The 17080-nt window shown below is 44.6% G+C and overlaps 1 protein-coding gene across 1 annotated transcript in view; it reads left to right on the top strand.

Moving 5' to 3' along the window:
* The window catches only part of SLC25A13 (solute carrier family 25 member 13), a 192660-nt gene that overhangs the window by 129841 nt on the left and 45739 nt on the right, over window positions 1–17080 (top strand). The window contains exons 12-13 of the mRNA XM_066238405.1: window positions 6152–6204; window positions 8549–8629. Of these exons, the coding sequence (XP_066094502.1) occupies window positions 6152–6204; window positions 8549–8629 (134 nt within the window). The remainder of the gene's footprint in view (window positions 1–6151; window positions 6205–8548; window positions 8630–17080) is intronic.

Genomic DNA, 17080 nt, shown 5'->3' with positions numbered 1-17080 from the left:
CTCCATTTTTAATGGTTAAAATGAATTTCCAGAATCCAACAGAAACATCTTATATTAGAAGCCCAATTTTTCTGCTGAGTTGCCCAGATGTCAAACATACATGTGCTGTAGACTTCAGTGTGATCGCGTTGAGGCACCTTCTCCAGACTGGCTGTTTCAGGCATGTTCCGCCTCCCCCTCTGAAGTCAGGGAACCAGGCAAGTGATTGGAATCCCCACCTCTGTGACTTTTCATTGTCCCACAGATTGTGACCCATCCTCAAGGGCATTAACCCAGGATGAATGGTGGCAGGGTCCACATTTGTGGACGCACTCAGGCCATCATCCACAGCTACCTTTGCTTCCCTGGAGAGCCAGGGCACATACCGCAAGAATGGTACTAATCCAGTAACCCCGAGTGCCAGCCTCTGGCCCAGGTCTGGGGAATGGATTTGCACTTCGATTTATTCTTTTTTTTTTTTTTTTTTTTTTTTTTACAGAGATTGAGAGTGAGTCAGAGAGAGGGATAGACAGGGACAGACAGACAGGAATGGAGAGAGATGAGAAGCATCAATCATTAGTTTTTCATTGCGCGTTGCAACACCTTAGTTGTTCATTGATTGCTTTCTCATATATGCCTTGACCGTGGGCCTTCAGCAGACTGAGTAACCCCTTGCTGGAGCTAGCGACCTTGGTTCAAGCTGGTGGGTTTTTGCTCAAACCAGATGAGCCCGTGCTCAAGCTGGAGACCTCAGGGTCTCGAACCTGGGTCCTCCGCATCCAGTCCGTCGCTCCACTGCGCCACCGCCTGGTCAGGCCGACTTATTCTTACTGAGTTGAAGTTATTCAATTAATCTGCTAAAACTCCAGGCCTCCGATTATAGTCCTTCATCCTTCTAATTAGTGTCCCTGCCATGGGTCTCTGCCCTTACCAGCTGTCTGTCCTTCACCTGCCTCTGGGACTTTTTACTTTTTGAAATTTACTCTTTACTTTAAAAAGAATTTGGTCCAAGCGTCTTAGTGTGGCCTGGGAGAGAAGCGGTGCAGTGTACCAGGTGGGAGCCCCCTGCAGCCAGCCAACCACCTGGGTTGAACCCCATCCCTCCGACAGCTGGGTGATCTTGGGCAGCCTCTTTGGTCTGCCTCAGTTTCTTTATCTGTTGATAGGGCCAAAACAGCATGCACTGATTTATGGGTATCGATGTATTGTTGTGTTTTGATTCACATAAAGCACAGAGAGGAGTGCCTACCCTAGCATGTAATAAGTGCCCTCAATATTGCGTGTGGTCGTCATCCCTGCTGCTGTGACTTAGTGCATGGTCTGTGATCTGACCACAGCCTCCAGTGAGCTTGCCCTGGTTCTGAATGTGCCACGAGCTTCAGAGTTTTCACATATACTGTTTCCTCTGCCTGGACCGTGTTGCCCTCCATTCTAGTCATGTCTGTTTTCCCAAGTGAATCTCTGCTTATCCTTGAAGATCCAGGTCAAATATCTCCTTGATGATTTTCTCCCTCCTGCAGGCAGAACAAGTGGTTCTCTCTTGTGTTCCCACAGTACTTTGAAGTCCCAGGGCATGGCACTTATCACTCTGTGTCCGGGTGGCTTGTCCCTTTCCTGGCACACACGGGCACCTGGGTTTTCCTGTTCTTCTGAACTGAGATCTTTTCCAGGGGACGGTGCAGATCTTACTGTGTTCATCGCACACTGCCAAGCACACAGAAGGCATTTGGTAAATGTTTGCTGAACAAATAAATATTTGCCGCCCCATGTTTAGTCTTAAATTCATGGTTTTCTGTTTTGTATTTTGTTTTGTTTTTGCTGTTCATAGTGCCTTATGACTTGTATAATGAGAATAGCTCGATAGCTTAGAAGGCTGGCTGCAGTGATTGTGTCGAACACTGAGTCATTTGGTTTTTATTAGTCATTTAAAAAGACTGTCACGGTAGTTATAGAGGCAAGAGATCATCATTTAAATCACAGTGCTTTCAACCCATCCATGGTTTTGGTCTCCAATTTAATGATGAGAAAAATACATCCAGCAAGTAAATATTTAACTAAACATTTTGGCACTTGACCTAAATGCAGAGGGCAAAATGGAAATTGTAAATGTTAAGAAGCAGTTTAAACAGCTTATCCCTGCATTTTACTAGTAGAAATTAATGTGTTTTCATAAAGTAGTAAGAAAGTCTTTCTTATTATCTTAGAGCTGTCATGTCTAATATTATGTGGTATAAGTACCATGTTAATAAGAGAGTGAAGTTAAGGAGAAGAGAGTGCCTACTTTGAAGAAGAGCACTGGTTTTGCCCACGTGGTTTCATACCCACGCTTTCTGTGCTACTTTGGTTTATTTAGATTATGAAGAGCATAGCTCCCCTCAGGTTTGCCAGAGCATTGGGAACCAGTGTGTAAGAGTTCACACTGGAGAGGAAGAAGCAAAGGTCCTGCTGGGATCCCAGGGCACGGGCTCCATTGGAACCTAGCCTGAGTGGAACCAGGGGCGGTCAAGCCCGCGCCCTGCCTGTGTACCTCTCATGGGCTGTGTTCTCTCTCTCTCTCTCTCTCTCTCAATCTCTCTCTCTCTCTCTCTCTCTGGCATCTTTACTCCCTTGTTCCACATTCTCTTCAGTCCGCCTGCCCACTTCCTTTTTGTACTCCTGGTTTCTCCTTCCTGTGGCATTGGCACAGACCTGGCTTCAGCTGACTGCTTTTCCCACTCCACGTGGCATCTGCTCAGTTTGTGCCTCTGTGCTCACTGGTTCTCACCTCCGAGGACTCTGTCACACTCTGGAAGAAGGGTCCCGACTGACTGGCTTCCCTTTGGGCATAGGGCATAGGGCCCTGGTTGCCGAAGCCATTGGCCACACGTCTTTCTGGTGTCTCCCCTGGTTTGGAGGACTGTCAGCTCTGGCCTGGGGGGTGAGGCGGCCTCAAACCGTGGCTGCCCAGAGGAGATGTTGCAAAGCCCGATGTTTACAGCAGGACCCAGGCAGGTTATATAAGTGAGCAAACAAGTCTGGGTGTGAGAGGCAGGGACAGGTTCGCTTAGTAGGCACAGGCTACAGGTGAGTGTTGTCTACAAGCACAGGTTCTTGAGTATGAAGGCGTAGGTGTGAAACGCAGTCTCGCCATTTATCAGCAGGGTCTCTGTGTCCCCCCTTTCCTCTGTGCAGGTGGTTCTGAGGACCAGAGGTGTTAGTAAAGTGCTTACACTGGCGGCCCACACATAGTAAATGATGTTAGCTGGGGTTTTTTAAAGAATATTTTCATTCGTATCAGCGTGCTCATGGCCATTTAGGACCACAATGCAATGAGCTTTCTCTTGTTTTTCTTACAACCTGAGGCTCTCCTGGTCTGTGCAGTTTCCCCCTTTCTGTAGAGCCACAAGCACAGAGAAGTGGTCCCGGCAGAGCAAGGAAAACAGCAAGGACCCCTGGCACCTGTCTCCACTGTCCTGCCATTCGGGACAGAGCCTTCCCTCCCGGAGCAGATTACTGTGATGTGAGAACGAGGCCCAGGGCTGTCAGATTCATCGGTCTTGACCAGAAACTCACGTTATGTTTGAAAGCTGCTAATCAAAGAAGCACATCTTCTGGCCCTCGACCTAGTGACTTGGCCACAGGTGGCTGCTCCAGGAAGACGATGTGAGCAGGCTGGTCTCGCAGCCGAGGCTGCCAGTGGACCTTCCTGTCTAGAAAAAGAAAATTGTACCTATGAAGCACTCTTAGGTACCATGCAGCCCCTCGGGGACAGCAGTATGACGCCGGAAACAATATATTCTGCTCCTTGGGGTTAGCCTCCTTTGAGTTTCCAAGAAAAGTTTACTGACTTTGATTTTATTTTCTTAGAAAGGACAAATGATAACATTTTTTAGTCCAGATATTAGGTCCACTACCGCTGGACCTGCCCTTCCTAGAAGCAGTCCCTTCTTGTCCAAGGCCCTGCCTTCCCCTTGTGCTCTGAGTCTTACTGAATTCCCACTCATCCCAACGTGTCCAAAACAGAGCTGGTCACTTTTCATTCCACACCTGACTGCCGGCAGGCTTCCTCATTGCACCCAGGAGGTTGTGCTAAAAACTGAGCAACAGCTGTCAAACCCAGTTATTCTTTCTTTCACAGTCTCCTCTCCTGACACACACAACACACCACACACACACACACACACACAACATCAGTGTGGCCTATTTCATTTCTATAGAGCAGCTGAAGTGGCTTTTAAAAATGTAGATTAGCATATCACCCTCTTCCTTGGTCAAACCCTCCAGTTACTCTTCTCATCTAACTTAGAATATACCAGGTTTAGGATTCTCGCCTGCGATGCGGCTGCAGCACATGGTTCTCTCCTCCCTGGGCCCGCCTCCTGCGATGCGGCTGCAGCACATGGTTCTCTCCTCCCTGGGCCCGCCTCCTGCCATGCGGCTGCACCATGTGGTTCTCCCCTCCCTGGGCCCGCCTCCTGCAATGCAGCTGCACCACGTGGTTCTCTCCTCCCTGGGCCCGCCTCCTGCGATGCGGCTGCACCACGTGGTTCTCTCCTCCCTGGGCCCGCCTCCTGCGATGCGGCTGCACCATGTGGTTCTCCCCTCCCTGGGCCCGCCTCCTGCAATGCGGCTGCACCACGTGGTTCTCTCCTCCCTGGGCCCGCCTCCTGCGATGCGGCTGCACCATGTGGTTCTCCCCTCCCTGGGCCCGCCTCCTGCAATGCGGCTGCACCACGTGGTTCTCTCCTCCCTGGGCCCGCCTCCTGCGATGCAGCTGCACCACGTGGTTCTCCCCTCCCTGGGCTCGCCTCCTGCGATGCAGCTGCACCACGTGGTTCTCTCCTCCCTGGGCCCCGCTCCCGCCATGCGGCTGCAGCACGTGGTTCCTCCCTCCCTGGGCCCGCCTCCTGCCATGCGGCTGCACCACGTGGTTCTCCCCTCCCTGGGCCCCGCTCCTGCCATGCGGCTGCACCACGTGGTTCCCCCCTCCCTGGGCCCCGCTCCTGCCATGCGGCTGCACCACGTGGTTCTCCCCTCCCTGGGCCCGCCTCCTGCCATGCGGCTGCACCACGTGGTTCTCTCTTCCCTGGGCCCGCCTCCTGCCATGCGGCTGCACCACGTGGTTCTCTCTTCCCTGGGCCCGCCTCCTGCCATGCGGCTGCACCACGTGGTTCTCCCCTCCCTGGGCCCGCCTCCTGCCATGCGGCTGCACCACGTGGTTCTCCCCTCCCTGGGCCCCGCTCCTGCCATGCGGCTGCACCACGTGGTTCTCTCCTCCCTGGGCCCGCCTCCTGCAATGCAGCTGCACCACGTGGTTCTCCCCTCCCTGGGCCCCGCTCCTGCCATGCGGCTGCACCACGTGGTTCTCCCCTCCCTGGGCCCGCCTCCTGCCATGCAGCTGCACCACGTGGTTCTCCCCTCCCTGGGCCCCGCTCCCGCCATGCGGCTGCAGCACGTGGTTCCTCCCTCCCTGGGCCCGCCTCCTGCCATGCAGCTGCACCACGTGGTTCTCCCCTCCCTGGGCCCGCCTCCTGCCATGTGGCTGCACCACGTGGTTCTCTCCTCCCTGGGCCCGCCTCCTGCCATGCCATGCGGCTGCACCACGTGGTTCTCTCCTCCCTGGGCCCGCCTCCTGCGATGTGGCACACTGCTGTCCTCGCTCATTTGAGTACACCAGGTTTATTTCTACTCTGCTCTTTGGCCTGTCCCCCTTCCTGGAATGTTTTCCCAGTGTTTACTTTTAGAAAGGCCTCTCCCTCCTTCCATCTGAGACCCATCAGATGTTTTGTGCTTGTTGCTGAGTCATCATTGCTAAATGAATGAATAGTTGAGTGGCATTCAGGGCAGGAGATGAGAAAAGTGTTAGAAACATATATTCACTAAAGTTCATTCATTTAAAAGGCGGGAGAGAAAAGAGCAAACTCGCTGTGGAATATTTCCTATGTCACTAATACTGTTGACTTGCCTAATGCGCAAATGATTCAGAATGTGAGAGGGAATTGACTTGGGCCTGATGTGGCTGTTAGACATTAGTACTTGAACATTCCATCTTGAGTATTCTCATTAAAAGTAATAGCAGAAAGTTACAGCAAAGATTGCCCGTTTTTAGACGGTTATTCCTTCTTTAGAGCTGTTAATTTGTTTAGTTAATGCTAATTTATTTAACATTCTTCTACTTTTTGTTGTTTTTTAGGTCTGTTGCCGCAGTTATTGGGAGTCGCCCCAGAGAAGGCCATAAAACTTACAGTAAGTCTTTTGAGTTGATGCTTCCTATTAAAGGAGTTTGCACTTACTCAACACTCTAGTCGATATTCGTATGTGAAACAGCAGGTTTGTGTTTCCTCGGAGCCGCTAATTTGAACATAGGGCACTCATCACACACAGCTTTTCATTTTCCCTCCTTTAACACTGAACATCCCAAAATGTGACAGTGTATCTAAGTCCCTCTCACATGAGACTTTTGGTGCTTGCTGCCATAGTCACCATTGTCATCATCGTTGTAGTACTGGCAGCAGCAGCCCAATTTGTTTCCATACCTACCATATTAGGTGCTTTCCATGCGTTATCTGTTGTTTTAACCTCAAGTAAAGTATGAACCACAGTTTACAGACAAGGAAAGGGAGACCCATAGGATTTAAGTCAGGGGTCCCCAAACTACAGCCCGCGGGCTACAAGCGGCCCCCTGAGGCCATTTATCCGGCCCCCACCGCACTTCCCAGAAGGGGCACCTCTTTCATTGGTGGTCAGTGAGAGGAGCATAGTTCCCATTGAAATACTGGTCAGTTTGTTGATTTAAGTTTACTTGTTCTTTATTTTAAATGTTATATTTGTTCCCGTTTTGTTTTTTACTTTTTTTTTTTTTTTCTCATTTTTCTGAAGCTGGAAACAGGGAGAGACAGTCAGACAGACTCCCGCATGCGCCCGACCAGGATCCACCCGGCACACCCACCAGGGGGCGATGCTCTGCCCACCAGGGGGCGATGCTCTGCCCAACCTGGGCGTCGCCATGTTGCGACCAGAGCCACTCTAGTGCCTGAGGCAGAGGCCACAGAGCCATCCCCAGTGCCCGGGCCATCTTTGCTCCAATGGAGCCTCGGCTGCGGGAGGGGAAGAGAGAGACAGAGAGGAAAGCGCGGCGGAGGGGTGGAGAAGCAAATGGGCGCTTCTCCTGTGTGCCCTGGCCGGGAATCGAACCCGGGTCCTCCGCACGCTAGGCCGATGCTCTACCGCTGAGCCAACCGGCCAGGGCCTGTTTTTTTACTTTAAAATAAGATCTGTGCAGTGTGCATAGGGATTTGTTCATAGTTTTTTTTATAGTCCGGCCCTCCAATGGTCTGAGGGACAGTGAACTGGCCCCCTGTGTAAAAAGTTTGGGGACCCCTGATTTAAGTATTCAATATGTACTGGTGTTCACATCATTTATGAGTAGGAAAACTAGAATTCAGAGTCAGATCATTTTTTGTTCTAGGGTGTTTTCTGTAAGCAGTTGCCAAAGCTACATGCGGAGGGGTCAGAGCTCTAGCTGACGCTGGTCCTTGGTTAGGTGGTTCCTCCAGCGTCTGGCCCCCTGTCTGGCAGATGGTGGGTTCTCAGTGAGTGTTTGTGGGACGGAGAGATGCTGCCTTTATACCGCCAAGGGCAGAAGACTCCAGGTGAACGTCCACGATTAGATTGGGCTGTGTAGCCTTGGGCCTTGAAATTCTTCTTTGACCAGAGTATTATATGAATTTGGGGAGCTAATCTTTTCTGGCTTATATTCTCCAAAAACATGTAATTGATCCTTAAAATTGCTTGTAGTACATACTATTTTGAGACTTATTATGAATTAATTAATTAATGCAATTGACAGTCTTGGAGAATCCTTGAGCAAATTTTTAGATACTGAATTCGACTAAATTGAAAAATCTGTTCAGCCAAATTTGTCTCAATGAGGAGTGCTGTTTTTAGATGAAATCTTGTTAGAAGACTTGAAACTGATTTTTAATCAAACCCTTTAAAGCAGCTTTTAAATTATAAAGTGTATGTTTTCATGTTGTTTCTGTTGTCGGTATGTCTTTCTCTTTATGCTATTGTAATTTCCAGGATATATTTGAATTTTAGGCCTGTACACCATCAATATTTTAATTTTTTTTCTCTCTGAAATACCAGGAAAATATATAGTCCTAATATATATGTACCTATTTCCTTTTAAAAACTACATATATTTTATTCAGAGTACAGTACTTCTTAAACCCTTTTAAGATCCTTTGTTTAGTTTGTGATTAATAAAGTGACAGGCCTGACCTGTGGTGGCGCAGTGGGATAAAGCGTCGACCTGGAACACTGAGGTCGCCGGTTCGAAACCTTGGGCTTGCCTGGTCAAGGCACATATGGGATTCCTGCTCCTCTCCCTTCTCTCTCTCTCTCTCTCTCTCTCTCTCTCTCTCTGTCTTCCCTCTCTATAATAAATAAATAAAATCTTTAAAAAAAATTTTTTTAAATAAAATAAAATAAAGTGACAGAAAGAAATAATGTATATTTATTATGTTTATATGTGTTTAATGCCTTTTTTTATATTTTTCATCAGCTTCTGTCAATATTTTTTTTTAAGGTAAATGATTTTGTGAGGGATAAATTCATGCACAAAGATGGTTCAGTCCCACTTCCCGCAGAGATTCTTGCCGGAGGCTGTGTAAGTACCTTTCTCAGATCTCGACGTTGAAAAGATTTGTTTCACATACCTGTCGCCATTGTGGTAAACAAGCGTGGACTAAGGCTTCTGTTCAACCACAGATCCCGTACCAGGCAGAGTCTACTAGGGCACCTCGGCTTTTCCTAGCGAGCGATGCAGAGCCCTGAGGTGGAAGGGTAACTGTTTCTATCTTATTGCCTGTTAAGCCACGCCTGTTAATTTGTCCTTGCTTGTGGTTGGTTCTGCAATAGAAGTCCATATGGAGCAGAAGTGTTTGGCCTTCGAAAAAATTTTGCCAACCTTTTCTAAAATTAATTTTTTGTACCTTCTTTCCTCATGGCACCCTTTGCTGGTTCGGGCACTAAAATTTGTCATTTGAAGTCAGCGGCTGTAGCTTTCTGCTTTGCTTTCCCTCCTGAGTGCCGGCCGTTCCTCATGCTTCCGGCAGGGGCAGCCTGGGCAGTAACTGGCTGAGTGTGCTCTGCCTTGTCACACATGCTTGGAATGACCTTTCTGTATGTGGATGAACTACCTGCATCTTGTTCTTAAGCTCAGCAAAACATGGCTTGTTGTATCTCACTTACAGGTTTATTCACATGAATGTAAATACTTTGAGTAAATCAAACTCATACAAAGAACAGTGCTATTTCAAGGTAAAGTTGATTAAATAAATTGGCTTTGATCTCTAGGGCAATACAATATAGGTGTATTTTCCATCTAAACCTATGTCTCTTTTCTTATAAGAATGATGAGGTCACTTATTTTTTTAATTAGCTTGTTCTGTTCAGGCAATGGTATTCATAACATAATCTTTTCTTGAAAAAATCATTGAGTTTAGAAGCTGGGAAAATACCTGGGAATATTAAACCTTTGTTTGGAAAGGGCCTATTGTCCTGTCAGACATTGAATGGGGGTTCCTGGAACTTAGCAGGAGCTCAGGAGTCCTGGCTCCTGGTAATTCTTCAGAGATGGATGGCATTGGGCTACCGCCTGCCTCTCTGTTTGATCACTGACCTGTCGTAGACGACCAGGTAGGGTCCCCTTGTCCTGTAACTTTAGGAGCATTCAGGATGAAAAAGGGGAGGCTTTAATGCCCTAACTAAAAAGGGCACACACACAATAATAGTAAAAAATAACATCAGGAGTTGCAGAAACTGCTCTTCATGTAAAACAACTACAGTTTCCATTTGAGTAAGTAGATCTCATTTTAAACAGACATACCCATAGGTTATATCCAGCCCGTCCTGCAGGCTGTTCCAAGGGGCCTGTGGTAGCAGAGAGTTTCAGTAGGTCGGGTGGGGTTTTATTTATTTTTTTTCTTTTTTTTACCGTCCGGTTTTAAACCTGCTGAAAAAGCATGATTATAGATCTCTGTAAGAATTTAAAATGTGAAATTAATTATGTGATACTGCTCAAGATTTTGGCAATAATCTAGAGGTTTATTTTCTTTTTAATGAAAGCATTCTGCGCACAGGTCTGGGTGCCAAGGAGATTGGTCGAGGCACGCACTGTCTACCCTAGGTGGTCTTATTTGCTCACATGTGGTCGCCCATTTCAAACGCAAAGCCCAGATTGGCATCAGACGTGATACCTCGTCATTGTGAAGAGGTGCAGTCCTTTTTCAAACCTGATCTAAACATAGGCTTAAAATCGGAGCCACTGGGCTTTACACTACTTAAAATATCTGTGAAATGAGGTTTGCCATCCTTCATCTCCAAGGCTGGTAGACAGTGGTCTTCAGTGTTTCAAGTTGCCTGTTTTGCCTTTTTTTTTTTTTTGTTCTTTTGGTTTTCTTTCGGTCATGGATTTAAGGGGTAAGAGTTTACTTTCCAGGTAAGCAATCCTGTAGGTAGCAAACAATGCAGGCCCCTTTAGATCTCTGAGCGGTGGGACGGACGGGTCCGTTTTCATCGCGGTTTTGTAACGACAGGAGCATCTCACTTCGCAGGCTTCCGCTCAGTTTCCCTGATTGCCAGAGCCGGGCACACAGCTTAGAGAGTCCTTGTGAGCCCGCATCCTTGTGTGTTCAGTTGGGAACACAAAGCATTTTGAAAAGTTGTATCACATGAGCAGTTCCCCTTCTTAGCTCACCCAAGCATTTCCAGGCGCTGACTTTTAAGTCCCCGGGGAGCTCACCTTGCTTCATTATTACTGGGAATTAGTACACATGGCTGACTTTTGCACTTGTAATCAAAGCCGCGCTTGTCTTTGAAGAAGGCCTTTTCTGTTTTATAACCTGTTTTTTTTGCAGAAATGGAAAATATACAGGGATGTCTTTCTTTCATAATCTTTATAGCACTGAGCTAAACAACGGTATAATACAGTGTTTTATAACTTTGTAGAAAAATAACAAAAATGATAGTAAATTTGGAGGAAGATGTTAGAAGAGAAAGGGAATAAATTCATCCCATTTATTTATTTATTTTTGATAGAATGATACCCGTAACTGAAGTGATTTAAAAAAATACTGTTTGCTTTCATTGACATATGTAAAAGGGTGACTCTGTTCTTCAAGTTTTTGCATATTAAGTTTTAGTGTACAGCACTGTGAAAAATTTGGCTTCAGTTTTCTGGGCATTTTTATAGATTCGTATTGACCGGTAGTGATATATTCAGCATAGTTCAGAATGAAACTAGACGCTGAAACTTGGATTTACAAACTGTAAGTCTGAAAGGTCTTGGGGGGGTGTTTTATTTGTAAGTTGGATCTCTGCTTCTTAAGTTAGGCTAGCAGTTGTTGGAGTTTGTGGACAGAGACCTGGACCCTCAGGAATCTCTGTTTCTTTCCATCCTTCCACTTTCTGAGTGTGGAGTTCAGCCCCTAGGGAGACTTGATTGGCAGTCACTCTGAGTGACAGCTGAGACTCTCAGTCAGTGGGGCAGGGGAGAGAGGGCCTGTCACCACCCATTTCCAATTAGGGTCCCAATGGCTCCGAAAACAAATATCTCTGAATACATTGTTCTTATTACTGTGTTACTGTTAATTTAAGAAAAAAATAATGTATGTAATTCCATGTGGGCTCTAGGGTGCAGTCCCTAATTCAACAAAATAAGTATGTATTGACTTGTCTTCTATACATCTAGTGAAATAACGGGATGAAATCCCAAGGGGGCTGGAATCTTAAGTTTGTGATCCTTTGATCTTAGGTCATTGAATAAAGAATTACAAATGGTGCCGTGACTGGTTTCAAGGAAGATATAAATGTGATCGGTTGATTTGGCACAAAAAGCCACATTGAAATGAAATAATATTCACCAGAAAAAATGTCAAAGGGTATGAACCTCTGTCTTATAAAGCTCATATTATTAAAAATTACTTATATACCAATAGAAGTACTAGTATTCTGTAATAACTTTTGAAAAGATAAGTGAACATATGTTTTGAACAATGGTCCTTTGGTATAGGCCCACTGGTATTTCTCCACTGAGATACATGCTCACACATACCTGTATATTTGTGTGCATGCGTATATGTAAATATATCTAATGCTTATGGGAGTTTACATTCATTTTAAATGGGGAAAATACTTGATATGCTCATGTCACTGTTGCTGAAAGGGATTGGTGAGAATGTCACCATTGGGGAGGAAATGGCATGAAGAGCAGTCTCAACTGCTGTCCCTGTAAGTGAGTTTGACCCTGTTGTTCTCACCTATATTTTCATTATAATGCTGATTCCCACATGAATGATACTTTTATGTCTGTTTGTACAGCGTGTATCAGATACCATTTTTAAGGCAAGTTTTCATTACTCATCTTGTTTTGCATCACATTCAGTTGCAGTTAATTTCTATGATGTTGAAAAATGAAAAGATACAGACACCTGTGTGCTACTATTAATACTTAGCGCATGATGTCATACTTGACATACGCCACTGGAGTCTCTCATGGACCTGTCCCAACAGCTTTCCCTCCTCATCTCCCAAGAGTTAACCCTGTCCTGAAATGGGTGTCTTTCATTTCCATGCATGTCTGTATACTTTTTGTTACATTTGAGTGTATCCCTATGCCAGATAGATGTTTGCTCTTAGATGCTTATTCTGACCTCGTGGTGTGGGAACAAGCCAGAGGATTCCCACACTGATGGTTTTGCATTTTTTTCCCATTAGTGCAACTTATGCTTTGCTTGTCAGAAAAGAATAGTAATCAGAATATCATGTTCAGATGTTGTATTTTGGCATACAGTGAGTATGTCTGTTAGATGTGTATATTTACAGGATTTTATATAGATATAGTTGGAATGGTGTATTTATTTAACCAAGCTTTTTTTAACTTGAGGTTTCTTTCCTAAAGTCATTTTTCAGCCTTACCATTTAAACTCATGCCCAATACTAAGTTTAACATTGAAACACTCCCTATTCCCAACACACCTACCTCCTATCTGCTTTACTGCCTTCCTTCCTTCCTTCCTTCCTTCCTTCCTTCCTTCCTTCCTTCCTTCCTTCCTTCTTTCCTTCCTTCCTTCCTTCCTTCCTTCCTCCAGTAATGATTTTATTAGTGTTTCTTCATCACTGAAGAGGAGAGGTGTTCTGGTCATTTATTGCTATATAACAAGTCATTCTAAAACTAAGTGGCTTCAAACAGCAATTTGTTATAGTCATGGTTCTGTGGGTTGACTGGCTTGAGCTGGGTACTCCTTACTTGTGATCGCCATACTGTTTTAGGCAGATAGCAGCTGGGCCGGTATCCCCTGAAGGCTTCACTGAGGTGGATGTCTAAGACGGCTCGCGTTTGGGGCTGGTGGTGATGCTCACTGTTGGCTAGGAGCAGCCGAGGCTATTGTCCAGAGCTCCTGTTGTGGCTTCTCTGTGTACCTTGGGCTTTTCAAACCTTGGCAGCTTGATCTTATGGTAAAAGTATGTTTAGCTTTATTATAAACCTACAAGCTGTCTTCTAAAGTGGCTGTACCATTTTGCATTTCCACCAGCAGTGAATGAGAGCTCCTGCTGCTCCACATCCTTGACAGCACTTGATGTTGTCAGTGTTCTGTGCATCTCTTTACTTTGCTGGTCCATTCCTTCTTTTCCTTGTGGTATTGACTTCTTCAAGAATGACCTTCTTTACGTTCTTGCTGGCCATCTGGCTTCTCTCTCCTAGTACTGACCTTCAGCCTCTTTCCATTTGCAGCCCCCGCTAATTAGCTCAAGTGGCTCAATTTTGTTTTTCATTTAATTATTGTGAGAGGGAATTTCATGGGCAAGCCTCATCTTTGTGTGCTAGGCCATAAAGCAGCCTTGAGTCATGACCCCACCCTGATATTCATACCTTGGCATTGTTCTAACAATCTGTAAGTGTATTCAAACCCTTCTTGTACAATTTTGATTTCAGCTTGAATTCTGTAAGTATTCCTTTAATAGTAGTGTGTGTACTTTTGTCATGAAATACATCTAAAGCCATATTCCTTGTGATTGCACTTGAATCCATTGAGATTTCAAGTTCAATCATATCAAAACAGGGAGAAAATTTCCTCCTGTAATGAACACATGGCAATCAGAGCTGCTGTGTCAGACTGCTGGAAATGGACTTGATTCCCACTTTTGTGATCTTTTTCTTCGCAGGGTGTTCTGTGGACATGTGGCCTCATGGTGTAGTTTTCTTAAGGCAGAGTTTTCCTTTCTCTGTGCAAGTCTCCATACACATATCCTAATTATAATATTGAGTGACAGGAGAAGGCTCAGTCATTAAGTTGAATTTCTATGGGGTTGCTCCTATGTAGCATGTCAAGTAGGTTGATGCTATGGAAATGAGGTTATTTTTTAATGCTTACATCTTTCTAATTTATTGTAGTTTAATGAAAATCTACTTGTTCTATCAAATTTTATTGCTAGTATTTATAATATTCGCTGAGAGATTATTTTTGCATACCCCAACAATATAAGACCATATTGTAAGGAGTTTTTTGTTTGTTTCTTTGTTTCTTTGTTTGTCTTGTGTGTTTTTAGTTTGCCAATGATAATTTCTATTTTAATAGGTGACTTACAAGATTAAAGTGAATTAAATTAGCCTTACTTTCATAAGCTTTGTATTACTTACACTTTTCATTCATTTCCATGTCTTTACAAACTTAAAACTATACCAACCATACATATACTAGTCAAGATTATATCACAGACATTTTCTATATTTCAACATGTTATAACTGTGGTTTCTAATTATGAAAAGAATAATCATATGAAAACTGTGGTAGGAAACAAAGCAAAGTAAACTGCCCAGAATTCTTCAATTCTCATATGGTTAATTTTCTTACTTTGTATTTATTCCTGTCTTCAAACACTATTGACCCCAAGGCTTAAGAGTCTATTTCAGGTGTTAACATATGACCTGTGGTCTTGTTAAAAATGGGCCTGCTCTGCCACATCAGGAGGTCTTCTATAAAATTTGTGCTCACAGATGATACATCCTGCATCCTTGGGTAAATGGTGACTGAACTGACATCTAAAATGCTGCAGATAGGACCCAGTGTCTCACTGTTAGTGCCTCTGTGTGTGGCATATGGGAGGGGCTTAAAATATTTGTTGAATAGATAAATACTTGTCCAGAAGGTGTTGGTGGTAAGGGCAGTTAATGTAGGGTACTTATTAACTTAGAGACAGATGGCCAGTATAGAGGGCAATAACTCCATGGATTGTAGCAAGGTTAAGGAATTGATTGACTTTATAGGACAACTACAACATGTCTGCATATGTACATATATATCCAGGATATTTCACAAGAAATATTTTTCATGATCACCCAGTAAAGAACCAACCTTTAAAAAATCTCTTATTTATTTTATGTGGCTTTGTTTTTAAGAATGGCAAATAAATTAACCACCAAATATAGATAGAACTTTAAGAATAGGATGAAGCATCTGATGTAGCTTATTCATTATTACTTATGTCTTTAGTAGAAAAGATTTTATTGAGTGGATAACATGGAATTATGTCAGAATCATGAAAGAATCGTTAAAGAGTGACTTTAAAGCATAAAGAGACTGACAGCAATGAGATATGACTACACAGCTATTAGCATTCCAAAATCTGAAACACTGACCGTGTGTCCAGTGCTGATGAAGATGTGCAGCAACCCTAATACATTGCTAGGAAGAGTACAAAATGGTGCAGCCATTTAGGAAGATAGGTTGGAGCCTTCTTACAAAGCTAAACATACTCTTCCAGTAAGATCTAACAATTACACTCTGTATTTACCCAAAAGAGTTGAAAAACTTACGTTTTCAACAAAACCTGCACAAGGACATTTATAGCAGCTTTATTTATAACTGCCAAAACATTGGAAGAAGCCACGATGCCCTTCAGTAGGTGAAGGGGTAAATAAACTGATATATCCAGACAATGGAATATTAGTGAGGCCTAAAAAGAAATCGCTATCAGTGGCACAGTGGATAAAATGTCGACCTGGAACGCTGAGGTTGCCGGTTTGAAACCCTGGGCTTGCCGGTCAAGGCACATATGGAAGTTGATGCTTCCTGCTCCTCCCCCTTTCTCTCTCTTTCTCTCTCTCTCTCTCTCTCTCTCTCCTCTCTAAAGTGAATAAATAAATAAAAAATATTAGAGGAAACCTATCAAGTCATGAAAAGACATGGAGGAACTTTAAATGCATATCACTAAGTGAAAGAAGCCAATCTGAAGAGGTGACATAATCCATGCTTTCAACTGTAGGACATTCTGGAAAAGGCAAAACTATGGACACAGGTTGCCAGGGGTTAGAGGGGGGAGGGGTGGGGGAGGGGGAAGGAGGGGAAGGGAGGGAGGAATAAGCAGAGCACAGAGAACTTACAGCGCAGTGGAAATACTCTGGATGACATATGTCGTTACACATTCGTCCAAACCCATAGAATGTACCAAGAGTGAACCCTTAAGGTTATAAACTGTGGGTGTTGTGTGATGGTTATGTGTCATTGTAGGTTCACCAGTTATAACAAATATAGCTCTCCGGTGGGGGATGCTGTAAAGTCTTTGTAAGAAAAAGGAGTAATAAATAGCAAATGTTACCCGTGGCAATGTCTAAATGTGGAAGTCTCCCAGGAGAAGCCACTGCAGCTCCTCCATCACAGTTGGCCCAAAAAGTGTTCTGGCCCAGGGGCGGGACGAAGGCCCTAGGCTGGAATACGAGTTCTGTGAAAAGCTCTTTCTTGCTTGGTCTCTGGGTGAAAACGAAGAGATACCCAAATGACACCCAGTATCTGAGGGCTGCCTTTGGTGGCTCAGAAATGTCATCTTACTAGGGGAAAGGTCACCTTGTGGTGGACACGTAGCCAGCCAGATGTCTCTTTCCTATTTTCCTCTCTTTCTCTTTGGGGAAAGTCTCAGAGTTGTTTGATTTATCACAATTCAAATGTCAGGCCATTCTGGTTTTCTAATAAATAGGGGAGGAGTTTGTTATGATATGAAAATATGAAGAAAGATGGGGTCACAGCTTTCACACAGGGTATTTTAGACATTGAAGGTCTGT

Source organism: Saccopteryx bilineata, chromosome 7 (assembly GCF_036850765.1).
Source record: "Saccopteryx bilineata isolate mSacBil1 chromosome 7, mSacBil1_pri_phased_curated, whole genome shotgun sequence".
NCBI lineage: Eukaryota > Metazoa > Chordata > Mammalia > Chiroptera > Emballonuridae > Saccopteryx > Saccopteryx bilineata.
The sequence above is the reverse complement of the archived record's forward strand: the minus strand, read 5'-3'. Positions and strand labels throughout refer to the sequence as shown.